Source organism: Rhamphochromis sp. 'chilingali' (assembly GCF_963969265.1).
Source record: "Rhamphochromis sp. 'chilingali' genome assembly, chromosome: 20".
NCBI classification, from domain to species: Eukaryota; Metazoa; Chordata; class Actinopteri; order Cichliformes; family Cichlidae; genus Rhamphochromis; species Rhamphochromis sp. 'chilingali'.
The window spans coordinates 14,901,766-14,925,096 of NC_137947.1; the positions used below are offsets into that span (position 1 = coordinate 14,901,766).

At 40.9% G+C, this 23,331-nt stretch overlaps 2 protein-coding genes across 4 annotated transcripts; one reads left to right on the forward strand and one right to left on the reverse strand.

Annotated features, from left to right (window-relative positions):
* Nucleotides 1–107: 107 nt before the first annotated feature.
* Nucleotides 108–19,894, forward strand: LOC308387909 (uncharacterized protein). Its single transcript, XM_080868280.1, has 5 exons — nt 108–127; nt 18,920–18,985; nt 19,119–19,173; nt 19,306–19,343; nt 19,430–19,894. The coding sequence occupies exons 2-5, from the start codon at nt 18,978–18,980 to the stop codon at nt 19,872–19,874; spliced, it is 546 nt and encodes a 181-aa protein (XP_080724406.1). The 5' UTR covers nt 108–127; nt 18,920–18,977; the 3' UTR covers nt 19,875–19,894.
* A 174-nt stretch (nt 19,895–20,068) lies between these two features.
* On the reverse strand, nt 20,069–22,800 carry fuom (fucose mutarotase). Of its 3 annotated transcripts, XM_080868282.1 has the most exons (7): nt 22,176–22,788; nt 21,591–21,766; nt 21,322–21,390; nt 21,160–21,230; nt 20,959–21,057; nt 20,787–20,860; nt 20,070–20,348 (listed from the first exon to the last, which is right to left on the reverse strand). In XM_080868282.1, exons 2-7 carry the CDS (start codon nt 21,673–21,675, stop codon nt 20,282–20,284), a joined length of 465 nt encoding a protein of 154 aa, XP_080724408.1. In that variant the 5' UTR covers nt 21,676–21,766; nt 22,176–22,788; the 3' UTR covers nt 20,070–20,281. The 3 variants fall into 3 exon arrangements, with proteins under 3 accessions (XP_080724409.1, XP_080724408.1, XP_080724407.1); XM_080868281.1 differs by having other exon boundaries at nt 21,591–22,788; XM_080868283.1 differs by lacking the exon at nt 21,322–21,390 and having other exon boundaries at nt 20,069–20,348; nt 21,591–22,800.
* Nucleotides 22,801–23,331: the final 531 nt, after the last annotated feature.

Consider the following 23,331-nt stretch of genomic DNA (forward strand, 5'->3'; position numbering starts at 1 on the left):
ACCGGGCTAAAGCGGTTTCTGATAGGCCGAATTTGTAAAGACAGTGTTGCGGTCCATTTTATATGCTGTGGTTTCTGACAGATATAAACCTCTCGTCAGTGGCACAGCTCGAGTTATTCTATGTAAGGTAGGACAGATGTGCAGTTCCTACCTTTTAAACACTCTTTGCTGGAATCCAAATCTAAATCTGCACTGGTTAATATTTTTATTTAGAGTTTATCAATTCGCCCATGCTTGTCCCCTTCAGTTCTTACAGAGCATTTTTGTGTTTTTAATTTTCTGCTTTACAATCCCAACTTTGCCTAAATAGTCAAATATTCCCTTTCTGAACTGGTAGACAACAAAACAGAACCAGAAAATGGGTTGCGCATACAAAGACATCAGGTGGACACAAACGGACTCTAAATGAGTGCTAAGATTTGGTGCGTGCCTTCTGGGTGTGTATATAGTGTAATTATTTGTTTTTAAAAATATTTACCATGTGGTGCTGTGATTGTGTCATAAATCCATTCACAGTTTAATAGATGTAAACCTCACCAGATATATGTCACACAAATTCTTCTCTTTGGGCCCCTTCTGGGAAGTTGTACCGGAGAATGTGTTGACAGTAGTTTTTCACCAGGTTTCATTAAAGCAGTAAGGCAATCCAGGCAGCGATTTACAGCACTCTTTATATTCCAAAGAGTTATTATCACTGTAAATTTCTATCTTGTGGCCTGTAATCAAATTGTCCATGGCCATATTTCAGCCTATTGTGTTCATTGTCTGTAATCCCTTTGAGAGACAGTAAAGGGCCCATTCAAGCAGCCCATCCAAATTGGCCTTGTTCTGCAGCTCTTCAAATCAAGTCAAATCATTTTCAGTGAAACTCTATATGTGAGCGTTCTTCTCTCTTATGGGAACTGCTGCTGGGCCTGCAGCGGCAGCGCACTGACTGAATGACTGTCTGTAGGACAATTGGTTAAATGGAGTTAACTGTTTCTCTCCCTGAGGTATGTCCCTGCTTTGATCCTGCTGCGCCTGGCGCCTGTCTGCTCTCCCGCCCCCTCTCCCCCTCTGTGTGACAGTGATAGATCGCTGGGTAACCATACAAGCTTTCAATGACTGTAATTTAGTGCGACATTACATTCTCCTCTAGTAACTGTGAATATTACCACTCTCACTCTCCGCCTGTTTGAAAGGAGACGCTGGGCTGTCTGTAGTGTTGTTGTTTCTCCTCTATTGTTTTGTAATGAATGAGTAAATATTTAAATAAAAAAAGTTTCCTGCTTCTCTAAGAATGGCACACACATGCCACAAGAGTCAACCAAACATTTTGATGTTGAGAAATTAAAATCTATCTATAGGACAGCTGCAGCTTGTTTTCACATAGTCTGGTGTTTAATTAATAATGACTTTTCAGCATGTTTGGAAAGAGTAGATCACTTCTAAGCAATCTTTCATTATACTGTGATCAGCAAACACTGGTGCGGGTTTATCCATTGCTTTTCCCCTTTGGAATCAGCTCTTATGTGTTTTACTGATATTTTATGCCAATCCATTCATCCTGTAGGTTATAAGATTATTAACTATTTACATGTAAAGTCAAAAAATGTCAAACTGACTTTCTTTCTTTACCCAACTCCAAGTCCTGCTTATTTAACTCAGTGGAGAACTGTGTAAAGAGTTAATTGTGGTTTTGTAAAAGAGTTTGAAACCTTTCAAACCAAGCATGTCGAAGCAGGCTTTATATATTTCATTCTTTAAATCTTTCCCTTTCATCTGAGTTGGCAGCGCTCGCAGCTATCCTAAGCAAACTTTTGGGGAGGGGGCTAGAGTCATGTGGGATAAACATTTATGAAACGCGCAGCGGGGAACTTGTGGTGGTGAAAGTGTATCGTCTTTAAAGGGGACGAGAGAGGCCTGTCTGCGGAAGCATAACAGAACATTATTGTGTGTCTGAGTGGACCTGCCAAAGCTGGTATGTCAAAATGTCAGTGGATGGAAGATCACAAACTCTTCTTTCCCTGCTTACATTCACAAGGAGTTGCACTCTGTCTTGTTTTCTTGAAATAAACTGTGGTCATTCATTGTGTTAAAGTTACTTGTTAAGCACTAGTTACCACTTGCAGCACTCAGAGCCAAAATTAGAATGACTGACATGGGTATTGCATCAGTTACTGAAACAATAATGTTGACAGGTACAGGCTTTCTTGGCTCCGGCTCAGTTTTACTCAGGCCCAATCATGCCAGTCAGCCAAGAGGATGTGCAGGGCCCGAGGTCTTCCTCTGATGTGCCTCGTTATCTGATCAGCAGTCGAGAGCAACTGCAACAACATGTCAGCCTAAATTAGTTTTCTCATCTTTGCAACTGTCAGCACATAGTGTGTTAAGAGCTGCTACTCTTAACCCAAGGTCAAGTGTAACCTATTGAGCAAAACTGTGATGAAGGACACAGATTTGACCCTTACAAGAGACTAATATCCAGGCAAAGTTGAGCCAGGAAAACCAGACAGGAGGTGATTATAGCCACGATGAAAGCTTCAACTTCAGTTTCCATCCACAACTTTTTGAGCAACAAGTGAAGTTTGGAAAGCAAGTATAGCACACACACACACACACACACACACACACACACACACACACACACACACACACACACACACACACACACACACACACACACACACACACACACACACACACACAGCAGTCCTAAATCTTTTTTCCTTTTCTTTTCCAATTTATGTTGTGATGACATATGTAATTGCGGGCTGGATGATGTTCACAGGCTTTTTAATGAACAAAGCTTTATTTATATATCACACACGAGTTGGAGGGAAGTGGCAAGTGTACAAAATGCTGGACCTTGATGTCAAGGACTGGGGTTTGTTTACAGAACCGAATGTGTTGGTATGTTTAGGCTACAAATCACAATCTTAAATGCTTTGAATGCCAACATGTGATGAGTATGAGGTTTGATAGTGGGGCTTAGTAACGCATCTCTTCATCATGTAGGTCATCCAGGTCATGATAGTTTAAGGAACTTGAAAAAAAAAAAGCAGCTGGATGTTTCACTTCTCATCCAAGAAGCTTCTTCAGTTCAGAACTTCTTTCCAAGCTCCTTATTTCTCCATAATCCGAAATGCATTTGCTGCTGTAATTTAGTGGTTGATAAATATGATTTATAAGAGGCACAGTGGAGAAGTTCATGCAGTTCAAACTCAACGTACTTGCATGAATGAAACTGAGGTTGCTTGTTTAAAGCATTATCTTACTAATTAATTTCTTAAGTAGTACATACTCAGGACTCATGTGCCAGATGATGCTTGAAGCTTTTGTAATTACCCGATGGATTATTGATTGATTAAGCACTTTTCATTTATCCTCAATAATGTTAGCATGGCTCGGCTGTCAGGGGAAAGTGTTGACAGGCGAGCGGTGAGCGGTTCATTGTGCCCCTGTGTGTTTTTTGTGTGGGATGTTGGGTTTGGTGACAGGAAGGCGAGTCCCACATGGTGACTGACAGGGATGAGCAGAAGCCTTTGGCTGATGTGGACGTGGTGCCAGGTGCTAACAGGTGAACACAGAGATAGAGTTGCTGTATTGTTGCAGTTTGGGAGAAATGGAGGGGTGTATAGGGAACCGGACACCTTCTCTGGGCCTGGAACGAGCCAGGGGTTACAGAGTGAGCTCAGGGATGGCGCTAAGAGCAGGAGGGGGGACTCAGATGGCAGCTTGCACTCAGGGATGATAATGACAAAGATGATGATGTTGGAAAATGACCCACTAACAGATGCTTGGGATGTCAGATTATGGTATTGTTTGGCTATGATGGCAGATATAGGCATGATTAGTGTTAGGGTGCAGCACAGAAGCAATAGGAAGACTAATAGTAGCAAGGGAAACCTGACCAAAACAGACAACCAGAGGTACATTTTCCTAAATGCAGTGTCTTAAAATACAGAGAAAAACAATTAAACTACTAAAGAGGTGCCTGAGAGAAGTATTTCACAGAGGGACACAGAGGGCCTTCTATGTTCTCATAGTAATTTGAGCCGTTTTGGGGTAAAGTGAGTGGTTGTTACCACAGAATACGATCTGCTATGATCCTGTACATTGCAAGTCTTTATGCAGTCTTAAGACCTTGCAAATGTGTCTGCCTCAGCATCAGTTTCCTCTTTCCTCCTTACTGCAGAGTGAAGTCAGACCACAACACAATGGGAGACAATAGCGAAGACAGCTGGCCTAGGCTTTCTGGAAAATGAAAGTAGTGCACCAATTTGTGTAAAAGTGCCGCTGACGATTTGTAAATTCGGCCAAAGACTTCCAACAATATTCTTCCAAAAACCGCTGATGTGATGGCAGCTGCAGTGCAACATGCTGTGACCACTTAAACTGCGATAAATCACACAGCAGCACCTGTTGAGAGATGGGCAGCCCACTGAGACATTCAGCAGGAAAAATGTCCCATAATCTGCCAAATACAATGCGTTTTTTTTCCACCAATTTAAGTATGCACAATAAACAAAACAAAACAAAACAAAAATCATGCAGTGGTTTAGTTAAATGTTTAGCAGTACTGGTAAACTATTTTGTCACTTTTGGGCACTGCTAAGCCAGCTGTTCCCAAGTCTTTGTACTGACTAAATACATGGATTTTCCACAATATCTAAATATTCCTTTAATAGATTACAACTGTGTAGCAAAGATGGTATTTTTTCAAATATTAGATGCCATTTTCCTTCTTTGTAAATGTAAATCTTAATTCTAAAAATAGCCAACAAATTTTTATTTGGTGTACTAACCTTTAGTCAAACTGAGATATAAAAATTTGTGTAGTTTAAATGGCTGTTTAGTCAAATAACAAATGATTTGACAGAATGTTTCAGTGTTGTTGTTTGGCTTATTTATATCAGCATTGACCTCAGAGTTGACACGGCATGGCTTGCATAAACTAAAATTTGAGAACTAAGGACAAAGTAGAAAATCCTGTCAGATTTTGATCCACCACGCAACACCATCTGGAAAGCATCTGATTGGCAACACCTTCCTTTTTCAGGATGACAGTGATCCTAAACACACTACGAGTGCAGTAAAAGCACACGTGGATAGACACACACATATTAATTTTGTCTTCCCAGAACCCGACCGTCAATATTACGGAAGCAGTGTGGGATCATCTTGATAGAAAACGGAACAAAATGCAGACAAATCCACCCAAAAATGAGCTTTGGATGTAGTTCAAGAAGCCTGGAGAACTATTCCTGATGACTACTCAAAGAAATGACTAGAAAGCTTGTCTAAGAGAGTTCTAGCTCTGCTGAAGAATAAAGGTGGTCAACCAAATATTGACTGTTAGAATTGTTTAAAACTCTGTATTTGCTTTATATGATTTGGATTAGAGGCGGCTCAAGACTTTTGCACAGCACTGTATATATTTTGATTATGAGAGTAAATGATTACATTTCAAAATTCAGGTGAAATGTGATGCTAGCCATTACTCGGGGCCTCTTTTGTGCCATTTGCTCTCTCTATCTGGTCACGTGTGTGCCTCTCTAACTTTAAGAAAAATGCCACTACTGTACTTCAGCAGTCTCCTGCCAGTACAGATCACACATAAAAATATAGTTTAGTTAAAAGATATTTAGTGCACTAACTGGAATTTGAGTGTGTGTTTGTGATCTCAGTGCAGTGACAGCCTGAACAAATAAGCCAAGCTGATTCTTCTGAGATTACAATAGAGTCCACGTCGTCTCATGAAGCTCTGAAAGGGATGGGAGGGCACAGCGGAGGCCCCTGAATCAACAACCATTAAATTCTCCCTTCGCAAGTATGAGGGGAGTCTTTAGAGTTGCGGCCGTGCTTTAAACTAACAAAACTCAAGGGCATAGACAAATAGCAGTAAATACAGATGCCTATTTTACCTGCGCCCTTTAGGTTGGATGCTCGGTGAAAGAGGCAGATTAGCTGACAGCAGGATAAATGTGGGGAGTGAAGAGTGGGATGAAGTAGATGAAGGAGAAGATGAAAGCTTTGTTGTGCTGATGCTTAATGAGCTGGAAAACACAATTGAACTTCTCTGACTGTGGAAATTGCTGTGAGGGCATCGTAAATTAGCGCCAGTGTGGGAGCTAGCCTGCTGACAGAAAAGGGGCTTTGTGTGGTGAAGGCTTCTTCACAGGACCGCAGCCGCTGGGATCTTCACAGCGGTATCATAGCTCGATCTGTCACAGGGCAAGGAAATTCAGCCTTTCAGAGCTGTTTGGTAGCCCTGTTGTCTCATGCATTTACCAATGTAGCTGTTTTTCTTACTCCACTGTCCCACCTGTTGATCTGCATTTTCCAAATAAACCTACTCACCTCTAGTCTGCTGCACCCCGGCTCTCTTTCTCCTGCTACCTGTGGATTATTATTCTATAAACAGCAAGGCAAGAAAAAGTTAGGACGTAGTGGATAATGGCAAAAGCGAGCAAAAAGGAGATGGGTCTAATTCTTCTCTGATATTTGGTGAACTCCAAAGGATGACTCTTCATTCTGGCTTTGCAAGCTTGGCACATGCCTTCTGTTACTAAGTGGCTTCATATTGAAAGACTCTGCGGCCACTATTCTCTCTCCCACTGGGTGCCAGCCTCTCTGCCCTGGCAGCTGCTGGGCTTTAGAATAGACCCATAGTTTCCCCTCTGCAGGTGAGCTGCACAGCCAAAACAGGGCCCCTCAAAGGCCTTTTCAGAGCCTCAATAGGAAACTGACTTGGGGAAAGAGGAACGGGCACACAATGGCCGCCTTCTCTGGACACAGAGAAGATGGAGATGAGCTATTGGGGTGCTGCTTTAGTGTTGCTTATAGCCATGTCGAGGAGAGGTGATGAGAGAAGAGAGGCTGGGATGAGTCCCCTCTTTTTAAGTTTCTGAAGGCGTGGTTCTTTCCCCGCAGCTTTGCCACCGCCGTGCAGGGATGCCCTGCCATCCCGTGTCTCCTATGTAATTGCTGTTCTTTTGAAGTTTGATGAAACTGAATGTTTTTTCCATGTCCTGGGGTGATGGAGGTGACACTCCTATGCGCACCTCCCCTCTCTTAACCCCCTTCCTCCCCTTCAGTCCTGTCCCAGAGCACTGTGGACTCCCTTTTGCCAAGGGCAAAGCAGACAAGAAAGAATGTGCCTCCCTCCTCTCACTTGCACCTCCTGTTCATAGTTTGCTCTCTAACTTTTATTAGCAACAGCTTTCACTGACATATGAAAAGTTGGCGATGGTGAGAAGTGGACTGAGCGTTTAAAAGCAAAGGGCTAAACAGGAGCACTAAAGGAGAGGAAAAGACCATGCAAAAAATCCAATAAACAAGCAACAAATAAGATCTCTTAGGCTAATTTTTTGATCTCACAGAGCTCTCTTTTTTGCCTAGATCGCATTGCCTCTCTATGAATCTGTGCAAAGTACTCAGTTTCATTACAGGCTTTCCTTTAGAATAATTCATGATTACAAGCAGTAAGATTAAGTAAGTAGGCAGATTTAGATACATTTATTGTTATTTTAATTATGCCCATAACACAAACTTGTAGTCCAAATTAAGGAAATATTTCTACAGCATCATCTTTTGCTATTGTTTACATTTCACATGAGATTTTAAACACGCCGCAGTCTGAAGCCTTTAACTGTCTAATGTAATTACGTTGGTTAAGAAGATGCTATCAGTCCCTGTCTCATTTTACTCTCTTGTTTTCCTCTTTCTCCCTCCTTCCTTCTCCTCCTCTAATCAGTTCCACTCTGTTATTGCTGGCCCCGGGCTGTTTGACTCTACACTAAACTGCTGGGATTTTTTTTTCCTTCTGAAGTTAGTTGACCACTTTTGAAAGGTTAAGCAGTGAATGGGGGCGTGCTCATGGCACTGCAGAGGGCCAACCACACTGACAGAGACAGGCTGTGACCACGGCCTTGGAAGGCGTTAAATGCTATGACATCCAGGACAGACAGTTCAGTGTAAGTTCTGAAGAAAGACACACTAATGAATGCACCATACTTCATGTAGCATTTACTTGGAGTTTTTGAGAAGAAAGAAACATTTCCTGCAGTCAGGCCAGCTGGGAGTGATTTAGAGACATTAGTTAAATCCCATTCTGGAACATGTCTTTCCTCAGGGATAAGTTCAGAGGGCTATGTAAACCAACAATGTAACTTAAACCCTCTTTTGTGAGATTTGTCTTGTGTTAGGATACAGTGAACATCACTGTTGTGTGAGTTTATTAAGCTCTGACTTCTGCGTTTAATCTCTCCAGTTAATTTCTTGTGTCAGATCTCTGAATATATGCAATTCTATTTTATGAACTAACTGCAGAGAGTTTGTGCCCCATTTAGATAAAAATATTGTGAGCCAGAGGTGTACCGCATGCTGTGGAACACAATTTTACTGCTGTAACTTATGCTGATATGACATGCAAAATTTGGCTCACAAAATCCACTTAAAGTTCCCGTTGACTGGCTGCAGACCAGTACGCACAGCACGTCTGCAGCCCTTAACTCTGCTCGGGCTACCTATTAAAGGCTTGTTTGAGTTCTCTAGCTTAGACCTTTTCCACATCATTTCATGTGATTCACTGTGAGAAAGACACCATGAAAAAAAAGATATTTTAATTTACTTCACAAGATTAAACAGTGAATAAAATTTTAATAAATGGAACAGAAAAGGCTTTTTTTGGTAGCTTTTTGCAGCTTCGTATAACTTCCATAATCTTATCTTCAGCAATGTAACATAAAAGAGCATAAACAACAATGCAGCATGTCTTCTTGTATGGCATCTGCACTTCTTTCCATAGTACTACCCCCCATATCTGCCCCCAGACTGTTTGACTATACACTATCTGTAGCTACTTTCATTTGCATTAGTTAAACATGTCCAACAGCAAAAATCTTATCTGTTACATGTGCAACAGTGAGCTGTTATATGTGTTGGCCTGGTGGAATTTGGAGTAACTGGTGCAAGAATCAGTGCCTTATTTACAGCGCTGACCTGTAAGATGAGTTAAATACAGCAGAAAGTACGTGTCAGAAAGCTATCACATATCTCTGCTGGTAACCTCGTTCCCTTTTAGCTGTGTCTGTATTTGCTCTGCTGTTGTCTGCGTTCTACAGGTATGCAATTATGGTTTGAAAAGGCTGGAGCCAGACTTTCCACAGGGCACAGCGTGGGAACAAACCGGGGTCTGGGAGCCGAGGTCAGGGAGCACGGTGGCTGCGAACTACAGAGATAGACATCAAGGAGGCAGTCATCACTGTCAAGTGAACGTCTACTGGTGGAGTCGAATCGGAGGTCTGACTCACATCGTCTGACTGTGGCGAGAGTTTACTGAATGATGTGTAATGAGCAACTTTGCGCACTTTTAAATGAATGGAGCCTACTATAAAAGATACAGAGGGTGAGCAATGCAGTGCAGTAATGCATTGCATGTGCAAGATTCCTCAAATCTGATCACAGATTGTCTTTGTGATACAGTTAAAAAAAAATGCAATAATAAAATAAACAAAATAAAAAGGAAAAAGTATATATATATAGATGAAATTAATACTTTATTAAATACTCACACTTAAGAAAAAATTGATCTCTCTAAAGACTTAAGCAGAAAGTAGCGCTCTAGTTAGCTGTAAGTGATGGATGCTGATTAACTGAATCACCTTGACCTTCTACATCACTGGGGAAATCACTACTGTTAGAAACACTTTCACTAATAGCCCTCTTGTATTAACTTTTAAATATTCTCATAGGCTAAGATGGATATTTCTTCTTGTGGGTGTTTGCACCGACCATATTTGTGTAAAATGTTCTCAGGGAAAAAACATAAAAGTCGAAAGCATACAAAGTTTCATCCACTGACATAACTGCTCAGAGCGGGCACATGTTTCTTTAATAAGGATGAAAGCGCGGTGCTCTTGTAACTGGATCTTTCTGTAGCAGAAGGCTTTCCATCAAGGAACAGCAGGATCCTTTCCTTAACCCGGGAGCATCGGCACAGATTAGGTCATGACACGCAACATCAGATACACGCAAATTCAGACCCATGTGACAGACACAGAGAGGATTTCTGGATTAAATATACAGTGGTGAGGGCAGCGTAATAAACATCTGGAACACCTTTAATCTCTGTTAACAACTGTACGCCCTTCACCTCCTGACAACGTTTTCAACAAGGATGTGCTCCCCACTGAGTTCATTCTCTGATGGCTCTGTGATAAATTCTGTGGGGCTGGAGGTCAGAGGTTAAAGGTTAGGGGTATTCCAGCTGGCAGCTAGGGCTGCATTGGACTCCAGTGAGGAGTCATTCAGCGACTGGAACAGGGGTAGAAGGGGAGGGGGCGAGGCTTTTGTGTTTCATGGTTGATACTCAGCTCTCAAGGCCTTTTAATGTTCTGGCATGAATGATCTCTGCTTTCACATAACAATGCAAGCTGGAAGAGGAGATGTCTTTAAATTGCATTGTGTGGGCCTCTTGATTGCTAAAGCATCTATAATAAGTTTGTTTTATTTTTATTTATGAATACCACGATTGCTCCTGAGGTCACCAGTAGTGGAAAACAACCCTTGAGTGGAATCTGAGCTTGATGTACAACTTTCACTGGCATAAGAAAAATCTCTGTTTGCTTCTAAATGGTAGGAAACACAGGTAGCAACTTTAGACTGTATCTAAATGATGGGCAAAAGTTCCATGAAGATCTGTTTTGAGGCAGTGGCATTTTGGCCTTTGCCAGCTTGATTTGGTTGAGTGGGTGGATTGCTAAATTAACAGCTATTGCAAGTAAGCCTGGTTACCAAGGTAACCGTACACTGAATGCCTGCAGACACATAAATAACAAATACAATATTAGACTCCCCCTCCACCAAAACTGGAAAAGAGACCATTACAGTGGCTGATATTACCATTAACTACAGGCTGTTTGACATTATTATGGTAGACAATTGCATTAAATTGCTCCAAGCAGCACACAGTCGAAGTCGAGGTTGGCAAACTCTAGCAGTCAGTTAGCACCTGTGCTGGCATTCGCACGTGAGTGAAAACACCCCCTAATAATGATCACTTTAGGCCTTAATTAAGTGTAAGGAGCTAAAAATACTGCTCATGAAAGGAGAAAATTTGCTAAAGACACCAAACTCTTACTATTAAAAGAAGGCTAAACAGTTTTATTTTTACAATATTTACAGAATTGAGCATTTTGCTGTAGGTGTCTATGGAGCTGATTTTAGCTCTAGCCTCAACAAAAATCAGAAAAACTGCAGTTTTTATCAATTCTGCTGGCTTCATTTTTCAGTCCAGATGTTACCATTTGTTAGCAAGTAGTGGCTGGACATGGCAGATTATTTATCACATATTTGTTGAGCTAAAAGTAGAATGACTGAGTCAGTGAGTGCTGGACATATCGACTTAAAAGGTGACTATAGCTGTCCTGAAGTCATTACCACATGTTTAAAGTAAATCTAATGCTAGGTAAAGATAACAGCTGTGAACCTGAAACTGAATGTCCTTACTTACGGTTTCTGTTTCCCCCCCCTTTTTTTTCTTTCTTTCGTTAGAAGGTCGGTTTCTTAATTACTGAAATAAGCCAGATGTGCCAAGTGTTGGCATGATGTGTTTTCCAAAACATTAGTTCTCTTTGAGTGGAAAATCTCTTTAATGAGAAGCGCACAAAACACAGTAAATAGCCATTAAACTTAGTTTAACAGCTCCCATATGTTTACTGAGTTTGTGAGGGGTGTGATTGAGGGAAGGAGGAGGAGGGTGTACGTGCGTGGCTGTGTGAGAGAGAAAAACAGAAAGACCACCTGAGATTTCCTTCTCATTATAGTCTATTATTTTCATGGAGGTGACACACATTGTCCCAGCAATGTGATGGTTCTGAGTCAGCACAGGCAGCTGGCACAGCTAAGGACATCTTTCATGCAGATGGTCAGATCAGCTTTTCAGATTACCTGCCCTGGACAAAAAGAGTTTAGCCATTCCTCTGCGTCTCCTCCTGAACAATGAGCTGCCCACTCTTCTGTCATCAGTTACATAACAGATTGTTTTGTTTGTCTTCTGTGGAGCTGTGCAGATTCTGGTGCATCTCCCCTCGTCTACCTCAACTGTCGTCAGTCCTATTGTTGCTGGAAAACAGTTTCAGGCATTACCTGTGGAGCCAGATAGTCAGGTGGATCAGGGCCCCAGACTGACTGGCTCTGGTTACAAAAAAAAAAAAAGAAATCCCATCTGATCATGAGGAAATGGTTTATTAAGCACTCACAATGTTAAAGGCAGTGTCAAAGAAATAATGCTTGTGTAACTGTTACACAGATGGGTGGCTAATTCTTCATAACTCCCCCCCCACACCCCTTTTCCCGTTCACCCAACCCGTCACTACACTTCACATTCGCCTCCCCTCTTCCATGGAGGTCCTTCCCCCAACCCTGTAATTCGTGCAAGAAAAATCCGCCGTGAGATGTCTGATGTGTGTTTAATGAGTGTTGGTGAAGCATCAATTAAGTTAATTGTAGATCATTGAGTTAATTTTAGTTATTTAGAAAACCCCAGCTTTCCTAAATGTTGTGAATGCGGGGGGATATGACGGAAGGCTGCGTGTAAAGACAGAGGGGTGGTTAGCCTCAAATACAGCCCTGCGCTCCGGGACAACCTTTATGGGATTTACTTATAGTAATGACGCTGATGATGAGGTTTTGGTGCTGATGATTGTTTTAGTGTGGGCAGGGAGAGTGACTTTTCTGTTTCCATTTACTTTCAAACAGCGATACATAATGTGCTGAGGTCTAGTGTGGAGTCTGATGTCTCCAGCTGATTGCCACCTGTTAAATCTTGTGTTCCCTATTTGTTTCTTCAGCAGTGAAGACATCTTGATGAAGATGCCACTTTGAGTCAAGTAGAAACATGACAGCTGCATTCACGAAAGTCTAAGTGGTAATGGGCTGTTATTGGTTTCAGGGCGGAGCCAGGACTAAAAGCTGGAATGATATATTGATCTTTCTAGCTATGCTATGCATCATTCCTGCATGCAGTAGTCTTATATACACACTTATACAAGTCATGCAACAAGTGAGTCAAACATTAAGCTGCATGATGCAATGATCATTTAATTTAAAATGGGAGTTTTGTCAAATATTCATTTTGGTGGTTTCCCTCGTAAATTGCTGCAGGCTGCAACATTTGCAGCATGTTTTCTATCCCAGAATTACGGGAATAAATCATGACTTAATGCTGCGTTTAAACAGTTACAGACAGGCAATTTATTCTTGGCTCGCTTGTAGCATTTTGTGCAAAAACACTGTGTGACTGTGTGTTTCAGTTTATTGGCATCAGCCTTTGCTTACTGACAACTCCCATTCGCTCTGGTCTTCACTGTTGCTTTTACATTTACTTAAATGCTTGTTATTCACATACTCGCACATTAATACATCTCTGAGTGACAGGAAGAGGAAAACAATCATGCGCTTGGCAGAAGAAACCAGCATTTAAACATCTTTTATGCTGGTTTTGCTTCAACATGAAGTTCTTTATTGCACAAATGCAGGTAAAGTACAAGGTTATGTGCAGTTATTATTTTATCAAAATGAAAAATGATGTGGATTTCACAATTTCGATGAGACTTCTTGTCAGGTTTCAGTTAACGGACTCAGGCGCAGACCGGGACTCCTTACAGGATTTACAGATTTTATTTACACAACGACACCAGGTGATGCTATTTACAAAGTGCTGGAGGGAGGGGAGGGGGGTCCAGGGTTCCGGGGTATGTGAGGGAAAAGACGGGAATCTGATGTCCTCCAAAGGCTCTCTCTCTTCACTCCCCACACTGGGGAAACACCATCCACTCACTCGTCCACGGGATGACAGGCAGGCAGGGAAAGGTCCGGGATAGATCTGTACACAGAGATTATAGTTAGAGGCGAACAGACGGAACGAACTCACAGATCCTTATTTACAATCTACTGAGCGACTGACGCTGATAACTCAACGATCCAGCGACGAGTGACACAGTGCTGCTGTCTTAAATCGGCCTTGTGATTATCCCGATCGGCAGCAGGTGCGTGGGCCAGCGGCGGGAGCCCATAATGAGCATCGCCCCGGCAGGAGAGAGAGAGAGAGAGAAAACATGTTGCCTAATACAGAATCAGCTGGTGAGGCACAGGGACCATGACACTTCTGGTTTTACTGAATAATAACTGCTTTTCTTTGAGCATGGAGAGAAAGAAAGTGGTTACAGAATGAAATGCAGGGGAGCAACCCTGAGAGTTCACTATCAGAGAATACCAATAAAAATTCATTTTGATAGGGTCAAAATATTCCACACTGGATATCTTATTATGCATCAGCATGAAAAGCACATGGAATTAGTTAGTCTGTAAAAAAAATTAGCCTCAGTTGCTGCTGATAGTTTGTTGTTTTACAAAGGTAGTTGGGTTTTTTTTTTTTAGCTACTATTCCTTTTAATTGCATAATTCTTTTTGCATGTTTTAAAATAAATGACTTAGAAATATATGCATATAATTCAAAGCTCACACATTTTTGCCACACAGATTTACATTAAGTGTTGCTCTGAAAAACAACCTCCCTTAACTTTTCAGCTAATCCCACTGATTGTAAACTTCAGTTCAAAACACAGATTAAAAGCACTGCAGCACCTAGATGGGTTGAGTGATGCACCACTTACTCATACAAAGGATCAGATTATTTTTAAACCTGCGGGACGGTTAGAAGTTCAGAGAGCACTGTCCTGTGGTCGGTCCATTGCTGGTTGCCTCTGGGTTTCATGTAGAGATGTTTGAGGTGTATGTGCAGGGAATAAGGGGCAGATGGATAAGAGCTGCATCGCACTATATTCATCAGAGCTCACCTTCAAGACTCCTTTGGATGTCTTAAGGTGTGGTTTCTATGAGATCACATGTGCAGGCCTTAATGTCTGATCATAAACATGCCCAAACATGCCCATAAAAAGCCCAAAACTATACATGAGTAATGTCCGCTATTTACAAATGGTCGATATATTCTGAAAATCACAATCTCTTTCATGTTTATCTTTGCAAAGACCAGATCTTATCTAAAGGAATAGTAAATTCTTATTAGCACCATGGTCCAGATGAGTACAGCTAGGTTATCATAGCATGCATACTTAAAGTTGTTCTAAGTAAAACAGTTTGTGTATTAACAAGGAAAAACCAAGTAGGTGGTTTTACTCTCTCTTTAGTCTTCATGCTAAGTTAGACCATCTCCTAGTAGCTTCACATTTACTATCCAAAAATGATAATATATCTTTATCTGCTGTACTGTCCAAAGATCTGTCATCATTATTTATTTTTGTTTAGCTTGGACCATGAAAAATGCTATTTACTCTAACATGCATATGTAGACACTAAAGCTGGCACGCCAGAATGTCATACTAAGGAGGGTTCTTTACAAATCTATCCAGCTTGAAAGTGAATATTTGGTACCACCACATTTATTCCTAAAAACAGCCTGAACGTTCTACGACAGGTCTTTTGGCCTTTTGGCCGTTTGTTAACATGGATGGTTCTTCAGGCTTAGTGAAGGACATTCAAATGTTAATGTCCAGGCTCTGGGGGGAGGGGGGGGGGGGGGGGGGGGGCAATCCATGACTGTGTGTTCCACTGTGCGCTTTTCTATTCAGGTATACTTTTACTGCATTGGCAGTTTGTTTGGGATCATTGTTATGCTGAAAAACAAAGCAGTTGCCAATCAGATTCTTTCCAGATGATATTGCATGGTAGATCAAAATCTGATGGCCCTTTTCTGTGTTCATAATTCAATCAATTTTGGAAACATCCCCAACACCACTGGCTGAGATGCAGCCCCAAAACATGACAGAGCCTGCACCATGTTTTTATCTGCCGTAGACATTTTTTTTGTAGGCCTGCCACGTCTCCTTTTGTCTTCTTCTTGATATGTTTCCTTAATTTTTTCAGAACACCTTTTCCACCATGCTGTGATAGGACAGATTTTGGTTAATATCTCTTTGGAAATCAACTTGTTGGTGCAAACATAATGTGGCTTTGTTTTTTGTCAAAAGACAACAGTAGGAAAAGAGTGCCTTCTTAATGACTTACCTTCACTTTAGTAGATTTCTCTTTAACACAACAGCATAATGTTTTTCAGCATACGGTTAGAGCAGTCATTTCTTCCTGTTTAGTTTATTTTAGGAGGTTTTAAACTATTTTTAAAGGCAGATTTACAATAAGTGCCTCCAAAGATGTCTGGTATTTGCTTGCTTAAGGCGTGTTTTAGTAAAGAAGCAGACCACTCAGCGGGGGCGAGTCAAGCCAGACTGTCTTGTAATATTGGACACATGAATCTGATCGAGACTGCCGACATGCTGGAGCCGTCCCCTAAACCGAACAGGAAGTTTGTGTTGTATCTTACAGCTCCTGTACATTACACTGAATCCTGTTGGCATGAGAAAATATTAACTTGGGTTAACTTAATGGGTCCCCTGCTGCCATGATGAACAGTGAAAGACATTTAGCGAAGAGACACGACAGCAGTTTGACGGAGGCACTGCCAGAAATGCTAAAACACTGAGCTGAAATGAACTTATATTCCTCAGGGGTAAGCTGATTGAGGAAAATTATGGTTGTATGCTTCAACTTACAGATGTTTAACATAAATCCCAGAGTTTGCATATCAGAAAGCAGCAATTCAGAATTGAGTTGTAATGTAAACAACTCAGTCTGTGCATCAAACATGAATGAATGAATGTTTTATTCCGACGCAGTTTTGCAGTATGATAAGATGTTGGCATGAAGAGCTGACAAACTCGTAGATGATTCAGTATCTGTGGTGCCTGGCACTAAGATCACAGACCTATCATCTGCCTCCAATCTGTCCACATGGATGTGCATGTGAAGGGTGATTAGTCTGTTTAAATGATTAAAGCTGTACACAATAGGACTCCGTCTGAATCTGGGTAAGTTCTCATGAAAGTAAGCCTGGTATGGGAAGTGTGTGCATTTTTTTTGCTTTGTGGCACTGTAACATTATACATATGTCAAACTTGATTTTACATATGTGTAATGTAAAATCCACACTCAGGATTTAAAGTAGGACCAGTATTTGGATTGTGGGTCCTGCAGTGATATACACGTATTCAAAAAGGCTATTGTGTATTATTGTATCTTATAGCCTATAAGTAAGTAAGTGTAGATTTTTAGGGGATGCAGGAAACACGTCCCCTCAGTTTATTCAAAATTCATGCATGATCTTAGCAGCTGTACATCATCTACAGATGTTTTGCACCCAGGCAGATAACAATAGAGGAATTCTAAGGAAAAAGGAAGATGAGGTCTCTTATCTTAAGATTTTTCTCAAAAGATGGAAGCTGAGCTCAAGCCACTGTGTTTTTTGAGCTTACAAACTAATCTTAGGATTAGGTTGCCTGTCCTTCTTATTTACAGTCAGCCTAAGTGATGTAGCTGAAATCTTAAATTCATAATCCCTAATAGAAGGGGAATGTTTATAGCACGCAGAATGTTTTCAATATGAGAACAAATCTGAGCTAATTAAGTTCAACCGATGAATGAAAATACAATAATTTATCTGCACATTTATAGATGCATTATTGGCGTGATATCAGACCAGAAAATCAACTCATCGCACTTTGACTCTCATGCCTGTAAGTTGAACACAAAAAAGGACAGACAAGTAAATCAGGTCTATATGTGTGTAAGAATAATTATTTGAAAGACATGCAGAATGCTCAAGAGTCTCGTTGTACCCTAATTACTGTATACTTACCAATGTAATATATGAGATGAACACAAAACAGGGCTTAGCATGAGGTGGATGTCATTGTTTTACAGGAATAAACCAAAATATTGGACAAACTCAAATAGAACCTGATCTCCTTACAGCAAATGTCAGGAAAGGGATCACATCATTGCAAAGATTATCAGATTTTATGGCAGTGCATGCCACTGTGGAGACATTTCAATCAAAACTACATGTCAACCTGGTGGTGGTGCTAGTCATTAGGCTTCATCAGCAGAGGATCATAAATATCTTCACAGCACTTCATGACAGTTCTCAGAATAGTTGAGATATTTCAGTGAACAATTCCTGATGTTACACAGTTGTGATACACAGCAGGGCATTAAACCCAATGAGAGAGAAACGGTGAAAATATGTAATAAAAAGATTATTAAAACAGAGAGCAGGAAAACCAAACTCTGTGGAAAATGCAGTGTGCAACTGTGTGAGTGTATTGAGTTAAAACTACCAGTGGTAAAATGTGCTTGCAGTTCACGGAGAATGATTTTATAGATGAATATGTGTGTGATTTGTTACCGTCTTTCTGCACACAATGACAGCAGATGAGCTCCGAACTCATCACCAGTGAAGATATGATGTTCAGATAGAAAACTGCAGTTTAATACAATGCTGCAAATGTAACCAAGCACAGAAAGAAAGGATAATCCACTGGTGCTTGCTGCTAACTAGCTGACATATATACAGCCATGTATACAATAGTTACTGAGGTTAGATACCGTCGTCGTATAGAGCTTGGAGAAACTACTGCTGCATGATAATAAAGTTTATCTCTTACTCTCAGTAATAAAGACAAGGAACTTTACAGCCTTGATAAGGGAGATAATTGCATCAAATGTAATTACAATATTGTATATTTATTACATATTTTAGCTGTGTTTGCATAACTGTGATAAATTAAAACAAAGAAAAATATAGGATGATATAAATAAGAAAGACATTTTATATTTGACATGTTCTGCTCAGTTACGTGGAGTGTACTTTGACACTTTGACAGAAAGAGGAATTTTAATGGCACCAACACAAAACACAGGCGAGATTAGAAATGATAAGTTACTTACAGCCTGCACTTGGAGGATACAAAGGTCGGGACAGCAGGTTTATAGATAGATCTTTGGTCCTTCGTTTCAGTAGCAGGTGATCAAAAGGCAATCTTGTTCCAAACACTGAGCTGCCAGCACGAAGACGCACCATGTACAGGTGAGAAATCTCTTCAAAGATTTAGCTGGTTTTTAATGCTTATAGATTAGATGAGTTGTTTTTGTAAGTTGACAGGGATCTGTGTTTATGAAGTAGAACTCTAGCAATTAACCTAAATTGGTTCCCCTGGTAGGATTTCTCTAATCGTCTGTGTTTCGCTGATACTTGGCATCACAGCAAAGCCTTGGGTATGTATATATTACTTCCAGTCTTATATTACATTGAAATAAATCAGCTTTACTGTTACTTTTAAACATGTTTTTATGGTTAATAGTATTTATTTGAATCGTAATCCTGTATTATTTGTGCTCTTCTCTCAGAATAAACTTTCAGATGAAGTCTTCCAGAAAGCTGTCATGTGAGTTGAAGTTTCTTAAACTAAAAGAAAGGTTCTCATGTTTGCTTAGGCTGATAAAAACAAATGGTGTGTGATACTCATTTCAGGTCTATAGATGAGAGAGGTAGGCCAGCCTGGGCAGTGGCAGTTGAGCCTCCTGAGGATATGGATAGGACCCACTATGATATTGACCCCAACATGAAGATCTGGAAGAGTATGAGAGGCAGCGGACAGGAGAAAAAATATCTGAAGGCTGAGGAAGACCTGGATGAGCTGTACCATCCCTCAACGGGTAATCTCCTCCGAGGTCGAAACCAAAACTTGGATGTCCCCCCTGTTGTCCAGGCTGAGCCGGTGATACCTCAGATGGCGGTTAAAATTCAGGCCAGGGTTCACCTTGAGCCTGAGGAGGACATGGATGCTGTGTACCACAAAGAACCAGTCAGGCCGGTCTTTCACCAGGACAACATCAGAGCTGCCTATCCTGTCAATTTTCCACCTCAGAAGCACACTGAGCCAGAGGAAGATTTGGATATGATCTACCATCGCTGATCTTCCAACAACTCAGCTCTTTATCATTTAAGTTCATGTAGCTGCAACTGAGTAAAAAAAAAAAAATCAAGAGCTTCATTTGATTCAATTACACTGCCTTAAAGCTTCACTAAGCAAGAACACCTAAATCTGTGTCGCTCATATGCATCTTGATGATAAAGATACTGTAAACACTCCCATCAGAGACTGTGTTTCATTTATTTATTGATATAAACATAATGCAGAAATCAGTTATAAAAATATAGATTGTATTTACAGCAGTGATTACAGATTTGAAAAAAATGCATATGAATTCACAAAATATGATGATTTTGACTGTAAAGAATTCAATTAGTGCCTAATATCACAGAACAACAGAAAAATAAAAACTGAAATCATCAAATGTGTTCAAAATGTGTGTGTGCGTGTCACTGTAGCTGCTCAGCAGGGATGACCCCCTTCTTCAGTATCAGGTTACCATACAGAGCTGTCTCCCTGAGGAAAATCATAAAGACACAATGTAAAAAAAGAAAGAAAGAAAAAGAAAAAAGCCTTTTGTGTTGATTTTAAACTTTAGCGTGCAGACCATAATCTCCATAATTAAACTAGCTCCAGGCCTCTGCAATGATATCCAGATTTGTTCATGACAATGAAGCGATTAAAATCAGTGCAACAGTCTGATTATCAAGATGCGACACTTCTTGATTCATGATGCTGTAGGTTTGCTAATATATGAAAAAAACAAAAAGAAAAACAACAACAACTGACAGATAAATCATGAGAACGATTTCTAGCACGGAACATCTTTTTCTTTCTTTTTTACAAACGGAACAATTTCTACACTTGATTTTGAAACACAGAAGTGCACTTTTAGCAATGCAACTCAATCTAGCTGAACCTAGACTCAAATGAAGGCAGAGAAAATACACCAACCCTGTTGCCACAACAGCGTAGGCCTTCTTGGCTCGTTCATAGAAAGCAAACCTTTCCACCTTCTCAAGAGAAACCTGTATATAAACAGAAATCAGCACACAGAGAGTCACAAATCAAATGAACACACACTCATTTTGTTTCACTTAATAACAGGGTGAAAGGGTTGTCTTACCTGAGAGCCTGCCTGGCTCAAGAGCTGTTCGTAGGTGTCCCACACAGGCACAGCTAAACCTCTCTGCTTGTCACTATCTACTAGATCCATAACTGCAGCCTGTGAAAGCATGCAGCACAGATTTTACATTATATGAACTAAATATTAAACAGTCAGGCACAAAAACGACAGAATGTCTATGCAGATGCTTTAGCTCAGTACCGGAGAGGGGACATAGGTGTCCAGGGGCAAAAGCTTCAAAACAGCCTCCATAAGCCGTGGGATCCCCAACCCTGCATTAAGGTTAGACACAGTCTGAAAGCTAAACTTGAAGGACACACACACACACACATTTTTTTTTTATAGGCAGGTGTATTTACATACCATCAGCCCTTATCTCCTTTGGGCCACATGCACAAATAGAAGATGCTGGGAAATTAGCATCAGCAAGCACTGAAAATAATTAAACGAGTGAGTGACTTCATGAAGAGTGAGTAAAATCTCTGTAACTGTGCCGTGTAGCTACAGGTTAATGATCCTTTTTACGTGGTGTTGACATAAACTCAGATTAGCACAGCAGTGTGCAGCATGCCTACAAGCAGGGTATACAGGTCACTGCTGTTAGCAGCTCTGTATGCGTGTAATTATCATACCCAGTTCATCCCCGTGGCCCATTTTAGCGAGAGCATACAGAAGTTCAGGTGATAAAACAGAGGGGATTCCTCTTAGCACGACCATTCCTGCAGCCTCAAAACACGGAGAATCGGAGACGGCTCAAGCGACGCGAGAGTAGTGCCTGTAGCCAACTTCCGTCTTCGTTTGTGACATGCTAGAAACATAAAATTACCAATTTAGGAAGAAAAAAAAACTTTAAAGTTGTAAATGTTAACTGTTATGGCGGAAGATTCAGTCGTCAAGCTAAGATTCAAACTCTTATTATTTTTCGTTGTTGGTTTGTCGGATAAAGGGTTTAGTAGCTTTAGCAACAACTATCTTGACAGTCTTCCTTAGATGAACGTAAACGGATCACGTGCTAAAACTGATGAATCTGATTGGTTAGCTCACTTTTCTTAAACTTTAAATACAGTCTCAAAAATCCGAAAGCCCAGTTTTTGGAACAAATAAATAATAGCATAAAATACTAATGTGGCTTAAACGAATACTAAATAAGCTTATAAATAGTTTGTGTTTTCTTTTTGCTCCAGTTAGTAAAAGTTATCTAACCACACTGTGCTTACGTGAATCTATAAAGCAGGGTCGCGTTGTTCGCCTGTAGTCTGGTGTAATTAATCTTAGGTCCGTGTTGTTTCTGACACCCTTGGGTGGGCATAATTCAAAGCAGACACCGGTGAACGTGTTATTCCGACCCGATCTGTGACGCCAAGAATGTGAGATAATGAAAATATTTGTACAATGAAAACCACACTCCACCCGGCTTGTTTCATCTGGGCCAGAATGCTCTCAGCTGGATGACAAGAAAAAAAAGATGCTGAGGAATCCTTTCCATGACCGCAGAGCCAGCCCGGTGCTGATCTGCATATAAAAAGGCTTTTTAAAAAGTAAAGTCACAGTTGCAGGCTTGTGGGCTTTTACACTGAATTTGCAGATGCTGGTAATAATGCACCAAAGAAATACTGGCGCTTTATTGCTCGCATTTAATTTGCAAACAAATATCCACGATCTGCATTTATCTTATATCCGAGTAAAGGACTATATAAATCCGTATGTTTTGCTTTCGTTAACTAGCTATAACCTTACTTTTTAAGTTTGTATGTAACTTCTCATGAGAAAATATTGCTTTGCTTACTAAATGCAGCTGCCTGAATTTAAATGCATGCAAACGGATTATAACGCGGACATAAAAGCGGAGATATCCGGGCATGACTGGCACTGCTGCACTGCTGTTTAAGAAGATAAGAGTTTTGGGGGGCTGCTGAGCTGGAGAAAAGGCCCTTTGCGGGAGTCAGGCCTGTCTGCCAGACTTGAGAGCCCCTTCACCCTCCCCGGACCCACGCTGCTCTCTCTTTATTCCGGCTTCTTTAAATGAGTTTATCACGCTACGAGGGTCCACGCTGCCAAAATGTAACGTTTTGCTTCCTTTGTCAGCGAAGAGCCTCAATTGAGTCTACATTTATTATTTTGACCTTTTGGTAGCCTCAAAGAGAGGTTTCTTTTCGGGCCCTCTCTGCGGACTTTTGTGCTTCCCCGCGGAGAGAAGAGACCAGTTTTTTTTCACCCCCCCTCTCCTTTTTAAAGGTTTGTTTCAAGGGGCTGACAAGAAAGCAAGCTCCAGGGGAATATTGAATAAAAAAAATCAATTAGGACACGGACTTGTGGAGATATGGGGCACCGCCGTGTGAAGATCAGAGAGAAAGAAGGTGCCTCCTGATGACT